At 41.5% G+C, this 24,425-nt stretch overlaps 1 protein-coding gene across 6 annotated transcripts in view; it reads left to right on the forward strand.

Annotated features, from left to right (window-relative positions):
- Positions 1-24,425, forward strand: part of rerea (arginine-glutamic acid dipeptide (RE) repeats a) — a 554,684-nt gene that overhangs the window by 294,660 nt on the left and 235,599 nt on the right. For 2 of the 6 annotated variants that reach the window (XM_078238704.1, XM_078238705.1), the window contains exon 1: positions 9,260-9,421. The exons of the other annotated variants lie outside the window; for them this stretch is intronic. In XM_078238704.1, coding sequence (XP_078094830.1) covers positions 9,396-9,421 — 26 coding nt within the window. In that variant the 5' untranslated portion in view covers positions 9,260-9,395. Of the gene's footprint in view, positions 1-9,259; positions 9,422-24,425 lie in introns of those variants that run through there. 6 annotated transcript variants of the gene reach the window in all.

Below are 24,425 nucleotides of genomic sequence, written 5' to 3' on the forward strand. Positions count from 1 at the left end.
GGTGAAAGGATCTGATAGCATTAGAAGCAGTTCAGAGAAAGTTTGCTTGACTCATCCCAGAGATGACAGAGTTAACTTATGAGGAAAAGTTTCTCAGCATGGGCCTATATCCATTGGAGTTTAGAAGAATGCGAGGTGATCTTATTGAAACATTCAAGATCCTGAGCAAACATAGCAAGATGTTTCCTTTTGTGGGAGAGACTAGAAGTAGGAGGGTGGTTAAAAATACAGGTATTCCACTAAAGTCAGAAATGAGGGGAGATCATTTCTGAGGGTTACTGGTCAATTCTGTTCCTCAGAGAATAATGGAGGCTGCGTCACTGAATATTTTTAAGGCTGTGTTAAATTATTGATAAGGGAATCAAAGGGTAAAGGGGGCAGACAGGAAAATAGAGTTGAGATCACAATCGGATCAACCATGATTTTATCAAATGGGACATCGGGCCTGAGGGGCTGAATCTGTGGAGTTTGCACATTCTCCCCGTGTCTGCGTGGGTTTCCTCTGGGTGCTCCGGTTTCCTCCCACAGTCCAAAGATGTGCAGGCTAGGTTGATTGGCCATACTAAATTGCCCCTTAGTGTTCCAGATGTGTAGGATAGCAGGATTAGCGGCGTAAATGTGTAGGGTTGTGGGGATAGGGCCTGGGATGGGATTGTTGTTGATGCAGACTCGATAGACCAAATGGCCTCCTTCTGCACTGTAGAGTTTCTATGATTCTATGATTTCTATGATCCGTTAAAAGTGGAGTGTAAGCTCTGTTTAAAAGTCGTTTGGAAAACGTGGACTGGATTTTGGACTGCACAATGCTAATGGAAAGCATTATTCTGAACAAATAATGTAAAGCGTGTTTTTGGGAGTTTAGAAACTTTCATGTGGCAATCATCTTGGGAGATTCTGAGGAGAAATCTGCAGGCATTAATTTGGGTTTGGAGAGGAGTATGTGCATTTGACCACAATCATCTTGTGTGCTTAAAAGGGCCTTTATGTGTTAATGAGACCATTGTAGTTTAAGGTGTACTTTGTAATCCTTGTTAATCTTAAAATCTCTGTGTAATTGTTAAGGGAAGGGGAGGAAGTAAAGTATTATAATCCAATTATTCCATGTTTAATGCATCTTTCTTGTTAATTAGTGGTCCTGTGACTCTTCCTCCATGTTTTATTATAAAAGTAAAAGTTATGGTCTTTGAGCCAGGGTTCCATTCTGGAAACTTCCTATTCAGTTATAACATCAACTGGGATCGTAGCAGTTGTTAGATTGTGCCCCCTAGTTCCGGATGTGTCAGCAAAAATGTTTTTTTCTCACTGACCCTATCTTAGTGTTGCGAAAACTTTGAGTAAATCATCCCTTAACCTTCTAAATTTCAGGTAATGCACCCCTGGTTTGTTTTAGTTTAAAGTTTATTTATTAGTGTCCCATGTAGGCTTACGTTAACACTGCAATGAAGTTATTGTGAAAATCCCCTAGTCGCCACACCCTGGCACCTGTTCGGGTATACTGAGGGAAAATTTAGCATGGCCAATGCACCTAACCAGCATGTCTTTTGGACTATGGGAGGGAACTGGAGCACTCGGAGGAAACCCACGCAGACACGGGGAGAAAATGCAGACTCCACACAGACAGTGACCCAAGCCGGGAATCGAACCCGAGTTCTGGAATTATATGTTAATGTTGCTTACCTGAACTTGCAGACAGATATTTTTGACCTTATTTAATAGAATAGTCTGCATTTTGCAATCATATTTACTAATTTTGGCACAAATAAATTAACCTGACATTTCATCATATATTCCATTTGCAAATCATCTTAATTAAGACCCCCTTTGAATTTTATTTTTTCCACTTAAAATCCTGTTCACTCATCCATCTTTTGTATTGTTTGAAGAATTAGAATACTTGCGTCCAAGTCGTGATTCTATTGCGTATTAAAGAGTGTGTGGGCTTGCAGGTACTGCACCTGTGGGTAGCGCTGTGACTGGAACATTGAATAATTGCTACAAGGCAGCACAAAACAGCAAGTGAAAATTTCTTACTGAACACTGAGGGATCCCAACAATAAGTATTTAGACTTCTTTTAAAAAATCAAAATACTGGAAAACCAAAAGAACTAATTTTTCAAATCTTGCCGATGTCAGTGAAGATTCGTAGATGGAATAGCCGGTCTCAGAAGTTCCCCGATTACATGAAGCAAATCTCGGTGACTAGAAAAAGCAATACCAGAATTGAAGAAAGAAGCTAGGAATGGAAATAATGGAACCATTCTGTAAGCGTCAGCAGCTCATGTCAGTTTCCCAGTGGTACTGTTCACACAGCCCCCTCCCCAATGCCCATGTTACAACCCCATTGTTGGCAAAGGAGGCTGTGACTTTGGGACAGGCTTGTAATTGATTTGGAGTTGCCAATCCTTGGAGAAAATTCATCACCTTGTGGGTATGTGGTGGGCCTTTGAATGAGATGTACTCCAGCTAACCTGTCTTTTCCTTTTAAGCTTGTGCCTTTAATTCTCTTTATGCTGTGAATTATGTAATTAACTTCACCCATATTGGTTCACTTAATCATTTTGAAATTTTTGATGGGAAGAGGTTTTACTTTTTCCAGTCTATCTTAATATCTCAAGGACCTTTCAACATCCTTTTGTAGATTTAAAAGCTTCAGTTGAAAATATTGTGTTGTGTGAGCTCTCCACCTGCTTTAAGGTTATTTATTAGTGTCAGGGCCTACGTTAACACGGCAATGAATTTACCGTGAAGATCCCCTAGTCGCCACACTCCGGCGCCTGTTCAGTTACACTGAGGGAGAATTTAGCACGGCCAATGCACCCTAACCAGCACGTCTTTCGTACTGTGGGAGGAAACTGGAGCACCCGGAGGAAACCCACGCAGGCATGGGGAGAACATCCGGACTTCACACAGACAGTGACCCAAGCCGGGAATCGAATCCAAGTCCTGGAGTTATATGTTAATGATGCTTACCTGAACTTACAGATATTTTTGACCCTATTTAATAGAATAGTCTGCATTTTGCAGTCATATTTATTAATTTTGGCACAAATAATTTAATCTTACATTTTATCTTGTATTCCATTTGCAAATCATCTTAATTAAAATCCCCTTTGAATTTTATTTTTTCCACTTAAAATTCTGTTCACTCATCCATCTTTTGTATTATTTGCAAACATAGAAATTCCATTTCCAATCACACCTTCAAGTTTCTTTATAAGTATTGTGAAGAGAGAGGCACTGACATGGAACAATGGTGTATTCTGGTCACAGAAGTCATGTTAGAGCTACAGCCTGTGATTTGATTCTTACAGTTAGGCAGCTATTAACTAATTTTCAACATTCTAGAGACTTTACTTTAATCACTGTTATCTCCATAGAACCATAGAAAATTACAGCTCAGAAACAGGCCTTTTGGCCCTTGTCTGTGCCGAACCATTTTTTGCCTAGTCCCACTGACCTGCACTTGGACCATATCCCTCCACACCCCTCTCATCCATGAACCCGTCCAAGTTTTTCTTAAATGTTAGAAGTGACCCTGCATTTACCACTTTATCCGGCAGCTCATTCCACACTCCCACCACTCTCTGCGTGAAGAAGCCCCCCCTAATATTCCCTTTAAACTTTTCTCCTTTCACCCTTAACCCATGCCCTCTGGTTTTTTTCTCCCCTAGCCTCAGCGGAAAAAGCTTGCTTGCATTCACTCTATCTATACCCATCAAAATCTTATACACCTCTATCAAATCTCCCCTCAATCTTCTACGCTCCAGGGAATAAAGTCCCAACCTATTCAATCTCTCTCTGTAACTCAGCTTCTCAAGTCCCGGCAACATCCTTGTGAACCTTCTCTGCACTCTTTCAACCTTATTTGCATCCTTCCTGTAACTAGGTGACCAAAACTGTACACAATACTCCAAATTCAGCCTCACCAATGCCTTATATAACCTTACCATAACACTCCCAACTTTTATACTCGCTACTCCGATTTATAAAGGCCAATGTACCAAAGGCACCCTTTACGACCCTATCCACCTGTGACGTCACTTTTAGGGAATTCTGTACCCGTATTCCCAGATCCCTCTGTTCAATTGCACTCTTCAGACTCCTACCATTTACCCTGTACGTTCTACTTTGGTTTGTCCTTCCAGTGTGCAATATCTCACACTTGTCTGCGTTAAATTCCATTTGCCATTTTTCAGCCCATTTTTCTAGTTGGTCCAAATCCCTCTGCAAGCTTTGACAACCTTCCTCACTGTCCACTACACCTCCAATCTTTTTATCATCAGCAAACTTGCTGATCCAATTTACCACATTATCATCCAGATCTCAAGTAAGATACCTTATGCATTGGCTTCTTAGCCACAAAGGACTGTGTCTGTGGCAGCTGGTGGGGGAACCAAAAAGAGGGGACAACATACTTGACCCCATCCTCACCAATCTGCATGCTGCATCTCTCCATGACGGTATTGGGAGGAGTGACCACAGCACAATCCTTGTGGAGACAAGAGTCATTGAGCATACCCTCCATTGTGTTGTGTGGCACTACTACCGTGCAAAATTAAATAGATTTCAATCAGATCGAGCAACTCAAGACTGGACAACAATGGAACACTGTGGGCCATCATCAGCAGCAGAATTGTATTCAAGCACAGTCAGTAACCTCATTGCCCAGCATATTCTCCCAGTCCACCTTACCACCAAACCAGAGGAGCAATCCTACATCAATGAAGAGTGCAGGGAGACATGTCTGGAATAGCACTGGGCACACCGAAAATGTGTCAAACTGGTGAAGCTGCAACAAAAGACTAGTGAGCCAAATAGCAAAGCAACAAGTGATAGATAGAACTAATCAATTCCACAAACAACAGAGCAGATCTAAGCTCCAGTCCTGCCGCATCCAGCCCTGAATGGGGGTGGACAATTAAACAACTCACTGGAGGAGGAGGAGGCTCCACAAATATCCTCATCCTCAAGAATGGGGGAACCCAACACATCAGAGCAAAGGATAAGGCACTTGCTGCAATCTTCAGCCAGAAGTGTCAAGTGGATAATCCATGTTGGCCTCCTGCAGAGGTCCGCAGCAACGCAGATGTTATACAAGTTTAAAAAACATTGCTTGATACTTTCTAGTCAGAAGCACAGCACTTGAGTTGCAGAAGTTACTTTGGCATCTTGAGTAAATTTCAATATTTTCCAAACAACAAAAAGGAAATTATCCAAAGCAATTCGAATGATCTGGTTACTGGCGCTGGATGGCTGGCTGCAGGTTACGGATGTATAGCTTCATGTGATTGGAAGGTTGACTGCTCTTCATGATTTACATGGCTCAGTGACTCACTGTGAAACCAATTGTGGTCGGTGCAGACTTAATGGGCCGAATGGCCTCCTTCTGCACTGTAGGGATTCTATGAAGGCAAAAAAGTTACCTGTGGCAAGCATTGCTGATGAATGAGGATGGAAAAAATAGCCTCATGCATCAGAGGGGCCATCAGCAAATATAGAGAGAACGCAGCCATTAATGTAAAATAATAAATGTACAGCATAAAACTTAGCTACTGAAAACTTCTCAGGAACTCAATTCTTGAAGTCCAATTTGACTTTCAAATATTTTGTAAAGTCCAAGTAATTGAATCTTGTAAATGATTGTGAAATTTTTCTTGTCGGTGTCGTAATGTCTACTTGGCTTAACAATAAACCAGAAGATGGTGGCGTCAAGTCCTACTCCAGAGGTTGTGGGCGTAATCTGCTGACATTTATTGTAGTGCCATGGAATTACTGTATTATCTGAGGTTTCTGTGTTGTGGGGAGCCATCAAACTGAAGTCCTGTTTCCCAATGTGGATAGTTCTGGAAGGTCCCATGGAATTCTTCCAGTGCCCCACGAAACGTGTCAGCCAACACAAACAGAATAAATGAACTGGCCATTTATCTCATTTCTTGTTTTCGGGCTTCTTTGTGTGGGGAATGTTGTGGTATGTCTCAAGTGTGCAAGGGTCTGGAAGACATTATATAAAAAAATAAGTTTGCCCTTTGTTTATTTCTGTGAGCAGGTCCAATATAGCTGGGAGAAAAATAAAAATTATAATTGTACAAAGAACACGAACAAAGAAAAGTACAGCACAGGAACAGGCCCTTTGGCCTCCAAGCCTGTGCCGATCACTTGTTATGTATCCTTGTTATGTGTCTGTGTATTTTTTATAAAAAATAAGTGCATCTCTGAAAGACAATAGTTGAGTATTTGGTCTATTCTAAAATAAGTTCATTAAGTGCATTTCAAAAGCTATTGCTCAGTTTAATTTTTGTCACCGGTGTTTCACCTTTCAGAAACACTGTTCATCTGTTTTATTAACTAAAATATACAAAGTGAAGAAGAAAGGGAAGGAAGATCTGGGTCAGCGTCTTCAGCAACACTTATTGCATGTGTTTTGGGGATGGATATACTGCAACAATGTCTTAATAAATTTGAAGTTATTCAGCCAAACGTGACACATTTGACAAAAAGAGCCCCATGCAAAAGCAATGTTTGTAAAGCTATAAACTTGCATTTTCTGCGGAAAGATGATTTTTTTTGGTTTCAAAACTGTAATATAAATAGAGCAAAGCAGCTGTGGGTTAGTGTTCTGCTATAAATAGGTTCAAATTAATTTGGACGACATTTGCTTAAGATGCAGTGATCGGTCATTAGCTCTACTAAGAAAACTTGGGTAAATTTTTTATCACAGTTTTACATTCAAGTGCTATCTTTAGTGGGTGGCCTTTGACATTTTCTAGACACAGGAGGGGGAGGAGAAGATTGGGGGGGGGGGTGGCATGTATGGGGGAGGGACGGAGGAGGAAGAAAGTAGATTATATTCCACCAAATTTGATCCTAACTGCTCTTTTGGTTATGGCTATGCAGAAGTTTGCAGTTTAGACCATTGCGCTCAAAAATGTGTTTAGTTTGGAGGGAGTTCTCGTAACATTTGACAGCACAATCACAAGAACTTCCTTGTGTTATTATACTTTTTGTTTTGGGGCAGTTTTTGGAGAAAAATCCACAGTTCCCCTGACAAATGTTGAGAACTGAAATAATTCCAAAGTGTTATAATCTATTTTAAATGCTTTTGTTTCCCTGGAAGCATTGATATTGTATTTGGTTTGTCATTGGAGGGCTTTACTACATTTGAAATGGAAGCTCTTTGGAAATATTCTTGTAAACCACAATTTTGAGGAGTCTACCTTTTTCCTTTAATTCATACTCTTAGAACTTTTTAGACATCGCGTTGTTGCTTCTTAACTCTTGCATTTAAGATTGAAATGGTTCTGTATTCTCCAGAGGATAAATGGATCAAATCTACAAAATGATGTGGCATTTGATTTGATTTATTATTGTCATGTGTTGGGATACAATGAAAAGTTTTGTTTCTTGTATGCTATACAGACAAAGCATGCCGTTCATAGAGTACATAGGAGAGAAGGAAAGGAGAGAGTGCAGAATGTGGTGTCACAATCACAGCTAGGGTGTAGAGAAAGATCAGCTTAATATATGGTAGGTCCATTCAAAAGTCTGATGGCAGCAGGGAAGAAGCTGTTCTTGATTTGGTTGGTACATGACCTCAAACTTTTGTAACTTTTTTTCCCGACAGAAGAAGGTGGAAGAGAGTATGTCCAGGGTGCGTGGGGTCCTTGATTATGCTGACTGCTTTTCCGAGGCAGCAGGAAGGGTAAACAGTCAATGGATGGGAGGCTGGTTTGCGTGATGGACTGGGCTACATTCACAATCCTTTTTGGTTTCTTGCGGCTTTGGTCAGAGCAGGAGCCATACCAAGCTGTGATACAACCAGAAAGAATGGTTTCTAAGGTGCATCTGTAAAAATCTGAGAGAGTTGTAGCCGAATTTCCCTTAACTCCTGAGAAAGTAGAGGCCTTGGTGAGCTTTCTTAACTATAGCGTTGGTGTGAAGGGACCAGGACAGGGTGTTGGTGATCTGGACACCTAGGAACTTGAAGCTCTCGCCCATTTTCACTTCATCACCATTGATGTAGACAGGGGCATGTTCTCCACATGCTACCTTTACTTGTAGCTTGGTCTGATACTCTTATGGCTGCTGCACACACTTGGTTCCTGCTAAGTACCTCCCGGGAACACAACCTGAAATAGGAAATACAGTGGATTGTTGGGTTGAACCTGTACAGGTACAGCATGCACTGCTCTGATAAGGTGTGCTGTGACATCTTATAAATGTATCTTTTATTTGCTGTTATGTTTTGAAGAGATGAGTGGATGGAAACCTATCAAGTTAATATAATTTCCCATTGGAATGATTTTTTTTCCAAAAACCATACTGAGTACAGAAATCTTGGAATAAGGTGATGGTGTATTCAAACATGTTGTTGGGAGGAAAGGAGAAAGGCAAACAATCAAAAGCTCAGTAATAGCAAGAATTACTGTAAAATACTGATGCCTTTTTGAAATGACACTATCTTAAATGATATGTGCAAAAGTCAGAACAATATGCAACAGGCAGTGGAAGCCGTTTCAATAGCAGCATTCAAATGGGAATAGGATATTTACTTGAATTGGAAAAAATTAAAGGGTTATGTGGGATGACCTGGAAGAAGGGGATGAAATGGGTTGCAGATAATTGACAGAGGTACTGTGGGCTCGCTAACCTTTTTCTGTGCTGTGGGACAATTAATTCTGTCCATTTAAATCCAATATCCGATAGTACTTGTACTTTGATCATTTTGTTTGATTACAAATAATATGAACAAATGAACAATTGAAAATTAAATAAAATTGACTTGAAATATCTTTTGTTTTGATGTAATTTCTTTAAAGGAAAGAAATGCCATTGAAACACTGCTTTTTCAGTAAGAAATTGAGTATCGGCGTATTTTGCAGTTTTTAAAAAATATGCTCACAGCTGACCATGATCATTTTATTCTGGATTATAACGGCCTCAGATTTGTTTATCGTTTTTAATCGGGTGTTGTGACAGCGATTTTGACGTATCTTCAATAAGCCAACTCGAATCAGAAGTGATCTTGGTTTGATGTTTGTCACAGTACCCCCCTTGATGGGGCCCCTTTCAGCATGCTCGCTGAAGCTCCCTGGAGCTGGGAGCTGGTTCAGCATGCTTATTTAGAGAACATAAAGGGGGAGATTGATTGCTCTGTATGTGAGGGAGGCAGGGTCATGGCACATGCTCAGTGCTGACATTTGGAAGGGAAGTTTTTACGCTCTGCGTGGTGGCTGAGGTCATAGCACAAGCTCAGTGAAAGCTTTCTGAGGTCTCTCAGAGACTGCGTGTGCCACCATTTTGAGTGCTGAGAGTAGGAAAAAGGGAGAGTTTTGCTTTCAGTGCAGACTGTAGCCAGACTTGGGGATATAATTAAACCTAAAGGACTTGTTTTGACCATGGATGATCTCTTCAGCCCTCGGAGGTAGGCTTATTTATTCTGGCCTATCCTAAAAGGCTGTGGTTTGTAGATTCCTCGTCTTGTCAAATATTTATTATGAAATCTTCATTATTAATGCTGCAAGGCTTTTTGCTGCTGTTTTTCAACGTTTGATCAGCATTAAACAGAAAATGGTGACTCTTCCTGAACAGCTTGCTGTCTTTCTCTCTCTTTCATTTTGTAAAGTAAAGGATTGTCAGCAATTTCTTTTGGTTTGGAGACTAAGAGGAGAAATCAAATCTCCAGAAAAATTATATTATAATTTCGCTGGCAATTTGTGAATTTTCTCTTTCAGACCCTATCTAAAGCAGAGTTTGTAGCAATGTTCACGTAATTTACATCTGTTTGATATCCTTTAAGCACAGAAAATGCACCTATTTTTTTAGGATGTACGTGGGTGTGAGAACTATTTGGGCCTGTCAGTTGTTTGGCTAGGAAAATGGTAGTAGGAAGGATTTGGTGTGGACAGCTATTGGTGGTTTTTCAGTGATGGGTGGGACCTCAGATGATAGTTCTTCTGCATACTTGAACTTCAGTCTTTTTGACTCCAAACTTGATTTGCAAAAAGAAATTTTTTTTAAAAACTTGATATGAGGAACAAATGCAATGTAAATTTTTAAGAAAAAATAAAAGCAAAGCTATATAATGACAAAGCTGGTACTAGTTACCTGCTCTTTTAATTTGAAACTTATATTCATTGTTTGCAAATGGATATTGTTGCTTGATGCAATCTCCAATGCCAGCTACTTGAATCCACCTTAGATCCAATTCTAATCACATTGTTAACAAAGTTCATAGGAGATACTCTGAAAGCAAGCTCATTGATGAGAAGTGGTGTACTTTGAAGCAAATCTGCAAAAGTATTGTGAATATTCTGTAAACATAGTGGCCATTTGTTTTTGGATATCATGGAGTCACTTCCCATCCTCATTCAGCTCTGTTGATGCAGTAGTAAAACTCTGATCAACGCCTTTGGCAGCCAGAATATCAAAGGAATCCAGATGTTTGAGAGTAAAAGATGCTTCAAGAATGCTTGAAACTTTATGTATTTAAATGCCATTACTATACAGAAGGTTTTATAAATAATGGTTCTCAACTCTGAAGCCCCTGGAAATTGTAGTATTCATGGAATAGAATTCCTACAGTGCAGAAGGAGGCCATTTAGCCCATCGAGTCTGCACCGACAACAATCCCACCTCAGGCCCTGTGCCCACAACCCCACACATTTACCCCGCTAATCCCTCTAACCTACACATCCCCTGACACTAAGGGGCAATTTAGCATGGCCAATCAACCTAACCCGCACATCTTTGGACTGTGGGAGGAAACTGGAGCACCCGGAAGAAACCCACGCAGACACAGGGAGAACGTGCAAACTCCACACGGACAGTGACCCAAGCCGGGAATCGAATCCAGGTTCCTGGAGCTGGGAGGTAGCAGTGCTAACCACTGCCACCTGAATAGGCATTAGAAAAAATAAATTCAGATTAGCTTTCAGTTGAAATGATATGCACTTTTCTGAAAAGACCAATGACACTTGTTAATTTAAAATTTATAAGATGAGATGATAAAATATCTTAATGTGATGCTCACAAAGCATTTTGTAAATTGATATATTTGAAGTTGTCTTTGGTAAATAATTTAAGTAGTTGCGATGTGGCTGACATTAGCAAAGCTTTTAATTTTGCATAAATGTCACCAAAAGATGTTTTTTATTAAATGGTCAAGAGTTGGTGCCCTTCTTGTTTTTCTAGAAAACAGTTCTTCTGTTACTAAAAGTTCGACAGTTTTTGGTCAATATTAGAATAGATTTTTCTTCCTATAGTATTTTTAATTGAGTTAGTTATTAAAACCTCTGTAGAATTGGCCAGGATTTACTCAGCCCTTTTCCTCACTGCACCTTGACAATTCACTTGAGATTGGGAACTCACTACTGGCACGGATGCTATGAGGACACCGTTGCTCTATAAGAATACTGTGTTGACACATTAATCCATTGTACCATCAAACTGTACACCTTTAAGCATACTACTATAGGAGAAATCAGTGTATTCAGAGAAAATAGTCACAAATCTAAAACAAAATTTGGATTGTTTGATTATTTGACTTTGATTTTGAATGTGAAAAGGTGATCAAAATAAAATTATAGTGTGGTAGGGGATTAATAACGGTAGATATAAAGTAGGGTTGTCTTGTTGCAGTTATATGGGGCATTGGTGAGGCCATACCTTGAGTATTGTGTGCAGTTTTTGTCTCCTAGCCTGAGGAAGGACATAGAAACCATAGAAACCCTACAGTGCAGAAGGAGGCCATTCGGCCCATCGAGTCTGCACCGACCACAATCCCACCCAGGCCCTACCCCCACATATTTACCCGCTAATCCCTCTAACCTACGCATCTCAGGACTCTAAGGGGCAATTTTTTTTTAACCTGGCCAATCAACCTAACCCGCACATCTTTGGACATTCTTGCTATTGAGGGAGTCCAGCGAAGGTTCACCAGACTGATTCCCGGAATGGCAGGACTGACATATATGAAGAAAGACTGGATCGACTGGGCTTGTACTCACTGGAATTTAGAACAATGAGAGGGGAATCTCATAGAAACATAAAATCCAGATGGGACCGGACAGACTAGATGCGGGAAGAATGTTCCCAATGTTGGGGAAGTCGAGAACTAGAGGTCACAATCTAAGAATAAGGGGTAAACCATTCAGGACTGAGATGAGGAAGAACTTCTTTACCCTTAGAGAGTTGCGAACCTGTGGAATTCTCTACCACAGAAAACTGTTGAGACCAGTTAGTTAAATATGTTCAAGAGGGAGCCGGATGTGGCTGAAAGGATCAAGGGGTATGGAGAGAAAGTGGGAGTGGGATACTGAAAGTGCATGATCAGCCATGATCATATTGAATGGTGGTGCAGGCTCGAAGGTCTGAATGGCCTCCTCCTGCACTTATTTTCTGTGTTTATTTACTGTTAATTGATCATAGAAACTTGTGAAGAAGGTTGGGAACAGGAGTAGACCATTCAGACCAACAGGAGTAGACCCTTGCATCTGTTCTGTTATTCAGTTAGATCATGATTGATCCTATGCCTTTCCTCCATTTACCGTCTTGTAAATAACCGTGATATCTTTACCAAACAAAAATGTGTCATTTAAGTTTTGAAATTACCTAGCCTGAATAGCTTGGAGAAGATTGTTCCAGATTTCCACTACCTTTTGTACAGTGGTAACGGTGACATATAAACTTAACACCTATATCGGTAAATTAGTTAGTTGCCTTACCACCTAGAGCACACTAAAATTAGTCTCTTGGGTATTGTAATTCTAACTTGAATTCTGTCAAATGAAGCTCAACAATTTAATTTCAGCTAATACCAGGGTCACAACTTCTTCCTATTCATAATATTATAACTTGTATTAAGAAATCTCACAACACCAGGTTAAAGTCCAACAGGTTTATTTGGATTCACAAGCTTTCGGAGCGCTGCTCCTTCACCTGATGAAGGAGCAGTGCTCTGAAAGCTCGTGATTCAAAATAAACCTGTTGGACTTTAACCTGGTGTTGTGAGACTTCTTACTGTGCCCACCCCAGTCCAACACCGGTATCTGCACATCATGACAATTTATCTTGTGCATGGTCAGAGTAAGTTCAAGATTTGTTTGTGTACTAAGTTGTTCCAGAGCGAAGCACACCTAAAGAAAACTTGTCTGCCACAATCAAGAGGGGAGGTGGCAGCATTGTGGTAATTTCACTGGACAAGCAATCCAGAAACTCAGGCTAAACTGTAGGGACATGGGTTCAAATCTCGCCACAACAGCTGATGGAATTTGATTTTAGTTAATATATTTGGAATTGAAAGTTAGTAATAGTGACCATGAAACAATCATTGATTACTGTAAAACCCCATGTGGTCCTTTCGGGGAGGAAATCTGCCATCCTTATCCGGTCTGGCCTAAAAACAAAGAAAATTGCAGCACAGGAACAGGCCCTTCGGCCTACTTGTGACTCACAGCAATGTGATTGACTCTTAACTGCCTTCTGAAATGGCCTAGCAAACCAACTCAGTTTCAGGACTATTAGGGATGGGCAACAAAAGCTGACCTTGCCAGTGACACCCACATCCTAAGAACAAATAAAGGAAAACATAGAGCACTTTGTTTTATGTTGATAAATATTTCAGAATACTTAGTTAATTTGACAGGGATGGATGTTGATCAACACCACCATGTTAATGGCAGTCGGTGTGTCTAAAGAACTTTCAATTGTGTCGAACCCTGCAAGTTTTTGATTTGTGTTATGATCACTTATCTTATTCAAGGCAGGACTGAGGGTACAGCAATTGTCTCAGCGTCTCCCGACTTGAGTGATGGGAGAAATTGACAGGAGTTCTCAGTTCCGGTCACTCGCACCCACATGGACAACACCTGAAGTCATAGGCTGTTAATGGCTCACAGCCTAGCAATATTTGATGCAGGCTGCAAAGTGAAGAATGACCACTGAGGTTGCTGGTCCTCTGCAAAGAAAGACTTGCATTTATATGGTATCTTAACGCACATTTCAAACATCTCAAAATACATTTTGATGTAGTTATTATTTAAGCAAATGAGGCAGCCATTGTTTTTGTGCAGCAAGATCTCATAAATAGCAAGATGAGTCACTGTTGCTTGAGGAAAGATTGTTGGTCAGTTTTGAGGAGAACTCTCTGCTCAACTTGTGCCAATGGATCTTTGTGTTAATGTCTCATGAAAAGTGTCATCCCTGATGATAACAGTACTCCTTCGGTACTGTTACAGCATGACAATTTAGTTATATGCTCAGGTCTAGTGGTGGATCTTGAACCCACAGCTTTCTGATTCTGGAGGTAACAGTGTCATGCACTTTATTTGTATGGGGCTTTCATTAAAATATTTTGCACAAAGTATCTCCCTTGAATTTCAAACTAATACTGTTGTAAACTCCCAAGAGCTCTGATGAAAGGTCGTCCGGACTCGAAACATAGGTTCTGTTCTCTCTCCACAGACCTGCTGAGATGTTCCAGCATTTTCTGTTTCTACTTCAGATTCCAGCATCTTTGTCTTTATCTTAGCAGTTTATCAATTAGTTATCAACACATCAGCACATGATGAAATGAGGTAGAGGCACTACACTCATATTACAATCTAGGCCTTAGTTATGCTTGACTCTGTCAAGGAAACAACAAAGTAAAGCACATCTATATCAAATGTTCATACACAAGAATGGTAATTTCAACATTTGAAAGTGGGTGGTTAATGTTGCCGCGTGATTTGACCATGGAAATATCACAGCCAATCTGGATCTTGCTTGTAACCAATTTCCACAAGAGCACTTACCATTTATTTATTAGTGTCACAAGTAGGCTTATATTAACACTGCAATTAAGTTACTGTGAATACCCCCTAGTCGCCACACTCCGGCGCCTGTTCGGGGACACTGAGGGGCAATTTAGCACGGCCAATGCACCTAACCAGCATGTCTTTCGGACTGTGGGAGGAAACTGGAACATCCGGAGGAAACCCACACAGACACGGGGAGAATGTGCAGACTCAAGCCAAGAATTGAACCCTGTCCTCTGGTGCTGTGAGTCAGCAGTGCTAAACGCCGTGCCACCGTGTCGCCCCTATCAGGAGTCGCGGGATAACAGATAGGAGCGCGAACTGGAAAGCTTTTTCTTCCATTCTCCCTCATGAGTCCATGCATGCTGAAATCAATTGTTGAGTTCTAATTGTTGCACCATAGAAGGTCTGCTAAAAGCAAACTGTGGTTTGCAGCTGTGATCACCTGCTGCAGTAAAACGTCAAGTAGCACCGGCCATCGAGAGCTGGATTCACTTAGATGGTGTTCAGGCGTGTACTGGCAGGTATGCAACTCAGGAAGGAAGTAATTCCCTGCTGAAGAACTGGGCAGAGAGTTGGCAGATGCTAATCTGTTTACTGTCTGCTAAGGTGGGTGGAGCTTCCTTGCCTGTCAGTTCTAATGAGAGTGAGTGGTGCAATTAAATTGTCTCAATAAATGAGAATGGAACAGTAGAAAACATAGCCTGTGTATGAAGTATAGGTGGCATTGGATTACATAATCCAGTGGTTTAAAAAATTATATTCTGGTGTCTTTGCCAAGTGGGCAAGCATTAATGCTGTGTGCAGCAAGGCTGTTGCGTAACTAAATGAACAGAAGAACATTAGAACAAGGAGCAGGAGTAGGCCATCTGGCCTGTCGAGCCTGCTCTGCCATTAGATAGGTTCACGGCTGATCTTTTTGTGGACCCAGCTCCACTTACCCATCCGCTCACCATACCCCTTAATTCCTTTACTGTTCAAAAATGTTTCTATCCTTGCCTTAAAAATGTTCAATGAGGTAGCCTCAACTACTTCACTGGGCAGGGAATTCCACAGATTCACAGCCCTTTGGGTGAAGAAGTTCCTCCTCAACTCAGTCCTAAATCTGCTCTCCCTTATTTTGAGGCCATGCCCCCTAGTTCTAGTTTCACCTGCCAGTGGAAACAACTTCCCTGCTTCTATCCTATTCCCTTCATAATCTTGTATGTTTCTATAAGATCTCCTCTCATTCTTCTGAATTCCAATGAGTATAGCCCCAGTCTACTCAGTTTCTCCTCATAAGCCAACCCTCTCAACTCCGGAATCAAATGACAAGGAGTTGCTTTTGGCTGGAACTTTGGCTGATGTTTTGAGGGTTAGAATCCTTGATTATGTCTGTTTAATATTGCCACAATATTCAATGACTGAACGCATTAAGTGTTGATTTTTTTATTGTATGGAATTGCAGAATGATTTTCTTTTTGTTAGTGTAAGTGGGGGTTTACATTCTGCTATTCTGTTCATTTTATTTCTCTGTGGTGACTTGGTAATTATGGCAACGGTGTAAAAGATCTGAGTTCCTTTTCTTGCATCTTAACTCGTGAAATGCTGGTAGTTGTATAGAGCAGATCACAATTGCTTCACTAATGAAATTGTAGATCAGAGCTTTACATTGTGAGGTTAGCTGATGCAGCACAATACGCTTGTGTGCTTGCTTATTGTTTTGAATAAGAGTCATGCTGTACTGCATAAACCTACATATTTCTGTGCCGTTATCACACATGACGCTTTCAATTACAATATTTTGTAATTGAGCCTAAACCAAATTAATGTTTGATGCAACTGACATGACAGTCTAATTTGTAAAAGCATCATATGATAAATTTTTCAGAGTAAATATTTTTATTTTATTTTTTAAAGCCCTATTAGTCTTGGTAATCAAACAAATGCATGGCTGTACTTTCTCTCAGTTTCCTAGTTACTTACCATTCTAACTCCCTTTAAGAAAAACAAACGATTGGAAATCATTTTGATTTAAGACCCTATTGTTTTCTTCTGATGGTTTTGTTTTTTTTCCTAATTACCTTGTAAATTCTGATGACCTCTTTGGAGAAGTGTCTTGGAGGAATTGCTTAAGCCATTCGAGTGAGGGTGCATAGCTAACAAATCCAGTTCAATGGACTTTGACTGTAAAATTATGTTCAGGCATCATCCAACATTAAGATCTACAAAGCAAGAAGAGTCCAGATTTGATTCTCAATCTGGCCTATTGTGCACCCCCCCCCCCCTCCCCCCTTCTTTCCTCCACCATTGTCAGCCATGCCTTCAGCTAACTAAGCTCTGGAATTCCCCTTCCCAAACCCCTCTGCCTCCCAACCTTTCCTTCCTTTCGATCACTCCTTAATTCTACCTGTTTGAATTTCATTTATGTTCTAGCGTGTCCTTTGCGTCAGTGTTACACATACCAATTTTGTTTTTCCGTTTCCAATCATTCCACTGACCAAAGAAGGATATAATTGGTCAATTGTATTGCTTGAAGTCAGGTGAGGTTACCCTATGCTACCCGTTTTTAGTTGGCTTTAGCCCTGATGAGCAATGGCAAGTGGGGTGTCATAGTTACAGCCAAGGGATATATTGAGGGTGAGATTTGAGCCATCAATGACTTGAAGAATAAGTAGCCTGATCTAACTGAGACTAGGTGTTCTTTAGTTTTCTTCTCACCTCCTTGGGGAACCTATGTTCTTGAGTCAGCAAGTAAGTTACTGGGGTAACTTTCACTCTGACTTTTTTAAGAAGGACTTGGTTCTAAGCTGACACCTTTGCCCAGAATGACTTTTGGAATCCAAAAGTGATGAGTGAAGAGAATCGCTGAATTAAATTCTGATGCCTTTACTACACAAGTCATTGGAACATTGACTCTCTGTGTCGCCTTCTGTTGACCTTTTTGTAGCTGTAATTGTGTCTTTAGTCAATAGGAACATTTATAAATTATTAATGTGAAGCCTTAAAATCAACCCAGAGTCCAAAATATGTAACTCTGTTCAGGCTTGAGAAGATGGCTCACCAACACCTTCTCAAGGGCAGTTAGGTATAGGCAATAAATGCTGGCCTAGCCAGGGTTGTTCAGGTCCCGTGAATGAATAAAAAAAACATAACTAAAAAAAAACATAACTTATTTAAATGTGGGCGGCACAGTGCTAGGGACCCAGGTTCGATTCCTGGCTTGGGTCACCGTCTGTGTAGAGTCTGCACGTTCTACCTGTGTCTGCGTGAGTTTCCTTCGGGTGCTCCGGTTTCCTCCTGCAGTCCGAAAGGTATGTAGGTTAGATGCATTGGCCGTGCTAAATTCTCCCTCAGTGTACTCAAACAGGTGCCGGAGTGTGGTGATGACGGGATTTTCACAGTAACTTCATTGCAGTGTTAATGTAACCCTACTTGTGACACTAATAAACAAACTTTAACAAAAAGCAGTGGCCTCTTCTGCCAGCTGAGATGGATGTGTGCAGATTCAATGCTGCGTTTGCCAACATCATGATCCTGATTCTTCAAAAGCAGCTCATTGATTGGTGAAGCATTTTGGGATCTTCTGAAGATGTGAAAAATGCTGTATACATGCACACTACCAATTGTACAATGTGCAAGAGACCTCTATAGACCGAATGGCAAGTTATACAAGTGACCTGCATGAACCTGCACAAGCAATAGGTAATTTCAAAATTGTGCACCTCATAAGAATTCTGTGGAAACTGGTGTCCCATATCAGTAATATCGTTAATTGTTTTCAATGTTAAAGAAAATATGAGGTTTGTGCTATAAGCATCTTCTGGGTGCAGTTACGCTGCCACTTTTGTGTTTCTGCAATGTTATTTCTATTTTGCAGTAATTCTGGAGTCTGCTGTCGAGCGCTGCTGTGCAAAACCTCCTCAGGGAGCCCATCTCACACTGCTTGGGCTCTTCACCGCATTGCGTAAGACTCCGATGCGGTGTCCTGGACACTGTATAAACAAGGCAGAGATTCTTTTAATGCTGCAACAGTGGCCATTCCTGTCCATGCCCTTAAATCATTCAACAATTTGCTGTCAGCTAAGCAGAACGCACATGTGTGAAGCTGCAGGCATGAAGTTGTGTCTCTGTGAAAGTATCAAACTAGTGTGTGGTTCTGAATCAGTACTGTAACAACCACTCTTAGACTTCAATGACATCAGCATTTCATAATAAATTTAACTTGCATATATGTGTATAATAAACTTGGTCTGTGAATGAAGATGCTTAATCTTTGAATTGATACGTAACTCTAGAATTGAAATCTCTAACTTTAAGATACTTCTACTTTTTTATTCCTTTACTACTTGATTTGATTTATTATTGTCACATGTATTAGTACACAGTGAAAACTATTGTTTCTTGCGCGCTATATAGGCAAAGCATACCGTTCATAGAGAAGGCAACGAGAGAGTGCAGAATGTAGTGTTCCAGTCATAGCTAAGGTGTAGAGAAAGATCAACCTAGTGCGAGGTAAGTCCATTCAAAAGTCTGACAGCAGCAGGGAAGAAGCTGTTCTTGAGTCGGTTGGTATGTGACCTCAGACTTTTGTATCTTTTTGCCAATGGAAGAAGGTGGAAGAGAGAATGTCTGGGATGCGTGGGTCCTTAATTATGCTGGCTGCTTTTCCGAGGCAGCGGGTAGACAGAGTCAGTGGATGGGAGGCTGGTTTGCGTGATGGATTGTGCTACATTCACGACTCTTTGTAGTTTCTTGCGGTCTTGGGCAGAGCAGGAGCCATACCAAGCTGTGATACAACCAGAAAGAATGGTTTCTATGATGCTTGTTTTGTGAAAAACGCAAATCTCCTTGGTGAAATTTTGTTACGTAAGCCTCTTCAACTTTAGGCTATTCCAACCTTTTACAAAAGTGAAACTGGAATCATTTAAATTTTGTTTGATGACGCTCCAGGGAAATAATTTGGGATATTTTACTACCAAAAGGTGCTATGTTTGTGTTGGGAGATTGTTTGACAGTGTGGGACCCAATATACCTTCAGCTGACCAGTACTTCCTAGCTGTCTTCACTGAATGATGATAAGAGCAGGAAGAATCCTAAAATCAGTGAATTCAATGCAAGCTGGGATCATCCCCCCCTTTCTATCTCCCAGAGTCACACTAACAACGCACTGGCATACCGAGCAATGAAGAAGCCTTCCTGCACCTAATATAGCATTCAGATGACATGAACCAAGAAGTGAAACTAGAGAATAGCACAGACAACTAAGCGCTATCAAACTTCTTCATATTGTAGACTGCAACAACATTTTTCAAGATAAAACTATCTTCTTTCAAGCATGCAGCCAACCTTGATTGTACCATCTGAATGAAATTGCAGCTGTGTACATATCAATATGTGAAATTGAATTTTTATTTTTAGATTTTATTCTTTCAGAACCTGTTTGAGGATGGTACAGATGGAAATAGATAAGACCGTAAGACATAGGAGCAGAATTAGACCACTCGGCCCATCGATTCTGCTCCGCCATTCAATCATGGCTGATATTTTTCTCATCCCCATTCTCCTGCCTTTTCCCCATAACCCCTGATCCCGTTATTAATCAAGAACCTATCTATCTCTGTCTTAAAAACACTCAATGACCTGGCCTTCACAGCCTTCTGCAGCAAAGAGTTCCACAGATTCACCACTCTCTGGCTGAAGAAATTCCTCCTCATCTCTGTTTTGAAGGCTCGTCCCTATGGCTTGAGGTTGTGCCCTCTGGTTCTAGTTTTTCTTACTAGTGGAAACATCCTCTCCACACCCACTCTATCCAGGCCTCGCAGTATCCTGTAAGTTTCAATAAGATCCCCCCTCATCCTTCTAAACTCCCAATGAGTACAGACCCAGAATCCTCAACCGTATGGCTGGGGTTACAGCGTATTTTCTAAACATTCAAGCTCAGATAATTGAAATTATGCAAGTCAAAGTTTGAGTAAAATGGTGCTGTGATCATTGAGACATTAGTTGGAATTCTCCCGTTTTGGGACTAAGTCCCATGGCGGGACAGGAACAGAGTGTTTCCCATTGCAGAGGCTGGGGAGTAAACATGCCAAATCTTCAAGCCCCGACCTCATTAATTAAGCACCCAGGTGTTTCAGGCTGTATCCTGTGGCAGGGCAGCCCTGATGGCACATGGTCTGCCTCTGTGTCCAGGCACCATATTGAGAATGCACCCAACAACACTGACCCACTCTTGAAGAAAGAAGATGAGCCTCCCAAAATGAAATGGATTGCTAGGAACATTCTGAGGCTGGGAGTTGGACCCCATCCAAGACACTGAATTTGGAAGGTCCACCTGCATATGCTCCCCCAAGCTGTTGGACTTTAACCTGGTGTTGTGAGACTTCTTACTATGCTCCCCCAACCCAGTGCTGTGGTTCCAGGGTCCAGAGTTGAGGGTGGCCTTCATCCTGACCTCCAGAGTCAGCCCCAGACATTGTTCCCGACGTTTGCATCCCACTTTGTTCCAAACATGTTCCCCAACGGTATCATGGAGAATCTGACATGGGATGTAGATGAAGGTCCGACCCCCCATCAGCGGGATGTAGTTTCATGCAGGCCTCCAGCAGGTTTTCCAACCAGTCATGGCAGGCACCAATGAATCCATGCCAGGGGCTTGGGAGAATTCTGCCCATTTACTTCATTTCATAAGGTAATATTGTTGATTGTGTCTCAAAATGCACCCGATGCCTGTGAAACTCTAATTTTTTGCTTTAATTTCATTGTAAAAGCTACACTGACCAAGTAAAGCCAAAAAAAAGATTTTTGATGAGGGTAGTGTGGTTGATGTGGTGCATGTGAACTTTTGAAAGGCATTTGATAAAGTGCCACATAACAGGCTTGCCAGCAAATCTGAAGCTCATGAAATAAGTTAATAAATGGATATGAAGTTGGCTGAGAGATAGGAAATGAAGAACAGTGATGAACAGTTGTGTTTCAGACTCGTGGAAGGTATGTACTGCGGTTCCCGGGGTTGGTACTCGGAACACTGCCTTTATTGACACCTATTAATGACAAACTTGACTGTTCAGGCCACAATTTCAAAATTTGAAGTATTATGACTTACAGACCTCAAATGGACATAGACTGATGGAATGGATGGCCGCATGGCGGATGAAATTTATCATGGAGAAGTGCCATAGAATCCCTACAGTGCAGAAAGAGGCCATTCGGCCCATCAAGCCTGCACTGAATCTGAAAGAGCAGGTCATCCCCTCCACCCTATCCTCATAACCCAATGCTTTTATCATGGCCAGTAACCTAACCAGCACGTCTTTCGGACTGTGGGAGGAAACTGGAGCACCCAGAGAAAATCCAAGCAGACACGGGGAGAATGTGCAAACTCCACACAGTCACCCAAGCCTGGAATCAAACCCCAGGTCCCTGGCGCTCTGAGGGAGCAGTGCTAACCAATGTGCCGCCAAGTTATGCATTTTGGTAGAAAGATCAAGGAGACACCATATAAAATAGCCATGCAATTTTAAAGGTGCAGGAGCAGAGAGATCAAAGGTCTAAGGTCTTCTTTGATAAAGGGTCGTCTGGACTCGAAACGTCAGCTCTTTTCTCTCCTTACAGGTGCTGCCAGACCTGCTGAGATTTTCCAGCATTTTCTCTTTTGAGGTCAAAGGTCTATGTGCACAAATTGTTGATGGTCACCGAACAGGCTGAAAAAGTAGATTTTGATTTGATTTGATTTATTATTGTCACATGTATTAACATACCGTGAAAAGTATTGTTTCTTGCGTGCTATACAGACAAAACAGACCATTCATAGAGAAGGAAACGAGAGAGTGCAGAATGTAGTGTTACAGTCATAGCTAAGATGTAGAGAAAGATCAACTTAGTGCGAGGTAAGTCCATTCAAAAGTCTGACAGCAGCAGGGTAGAAGCTCTTCTTGAATTGGTTGGTACGTGACCTCAGACTTTTGTATCTTTTTCCCGAAGGTGGAAGAGAGAATGTCCGGGGTGCGTGGGGTCCTTAATTATGCTGGCTGCTTTGCCGAGGCAGTGGGAAGTGTAGAGAGAGTCAATGGATGGGAGGCTGGTTTGCGTGATGGATTGGGCTACATTCACAACCTTTTGTAGTTCCTTGCGGTCTTGGGCAGAGCAGGAGCCATACCAAGCTGTGATACAACCAGAAAGAATGCTTTCTATGGTGCATCTGTACAAGTTGGTGAGAGTCATAGCTGACATGCCCAATTTCCCCAGTCTTCTGAGAAAGTAGAGGCGTTGGTGGGCTTTCTTAACTATAGTGTCAGCATGGTGGGAGGGACCAGGACAGGTTGGTGATCTGGACACCTAAAAACTTGAAGCTCTCGACCCTTTCTACTTCTTCCCCATTAATGTAGACAGGGGCATGTTCTCCTTTACACTTTCTGAAGTTTAATGAAAAGCGATATGGGGTTGTGGATTCTTTAAATAGAGACAAAAGAGTACTAAAGCAGGAAAGTTACGTTGAACCTTTGGCCACAACTGGAGCATCGTGTCCAATTCTTGGCACTTTCGGAAAGATGTGAAGGTTTTACAACGAATGCGGAAAGGATTTACAGGAATGGTACCAGGAATGAGGAACATTGTTTACATGGATAGATAGGAGAAGCTGGGGTTGTTGTCCTTTGAGAAGTAAAGAGAAGGTTGGGAGGAGATTTGTTAGAGGTGCTCAAAATCATGAGGGGTCCAGACAGAGCAGATGGAAAGGGCTTGTTCCCGTTCGCAGAAGGGTCAAAAACCAGAGGATGCCGATTTAAGCTGATTGACAAAAAGAACCAAAGGCAGCACGAAGAAAAGTTTTACACCGACTGTGGATATAATCTGGAATGCACAGCCCGAGAGGGTGCTGGAGGCAATTTCAATAATAGTTTTCAAAGGGGCAATTGGATAAGCAGCTGAAAGAAAATGGAAAAGGGCGTCGGAGCTGGACACCGCTCTTGCAGTGAGCTGGCACAAGACTCGACAGACCGAATGGCCTGAAGATAAAGGCAAAATACTGCAGATGCTGGAATCGGAAACAAAAACAAAAAATGCTGGAAAATCTCAGCAGGTCTGACAGCATCTGTGGAGAGAGAATGGAGCCAACGTTTCGAGTCTAGATGACCCTTCGTCAGAGCTGAATGGCCTCCTGTGCTGTAAGCATTCAAGTGAGGGTGAAGATGAGCAAACTGAGATTTTTTTGTTGTTTTATACTTTTGTGATGTGGAGATGCAGCTGTTGGTCTGGGGTGGGCACAGTAAGAAGTCTCACAACACCAGGTTAAAGTCCAACAGGTTTATTTGGAATCACGAGCTTTTGGAGCACTGCTCCTTCATCAGGTGACTCACCTGAGGAAGGAGCAGTGCTCCGAAAGCTAGTGATTCCAAATAAACCTGTTGGACTTTAACTGGTGTTGTGAGACTTCTTCTTATACTTTTACATTAGACGATTGAAGAGAAGTTTACAGCCAGGGCGTAATGGTGTTGAGTGTAATAAACCTTTTGTGAGTTACTTTTTCTTAGGTTGGTTGTGGGGAGGGTATGCGTGGGGGAGAGAAGAGAGGAGAGATGGATTGTGCTTGTGTCCTAAGATATTTGAGGAGTTAATTTCAGTAGGTCATGAATTGTAGCTCAGTGGCTC

This window comes from Mustelus asterias, chromosome 22 (genome assembly GCF_964213995.1).
Source record: "Mustelus asterias chromosome 22, sMusAst1.hap1.1, whole genome shotgun sequence".
Classification (NCBI taxonomy): domain Eukaryota; kingdom Metazoa; phylum Chordata; class Chondrichthyes; order Carcharhiniformes; family Triakidae; genus Mustelus; species Mustelus asterias.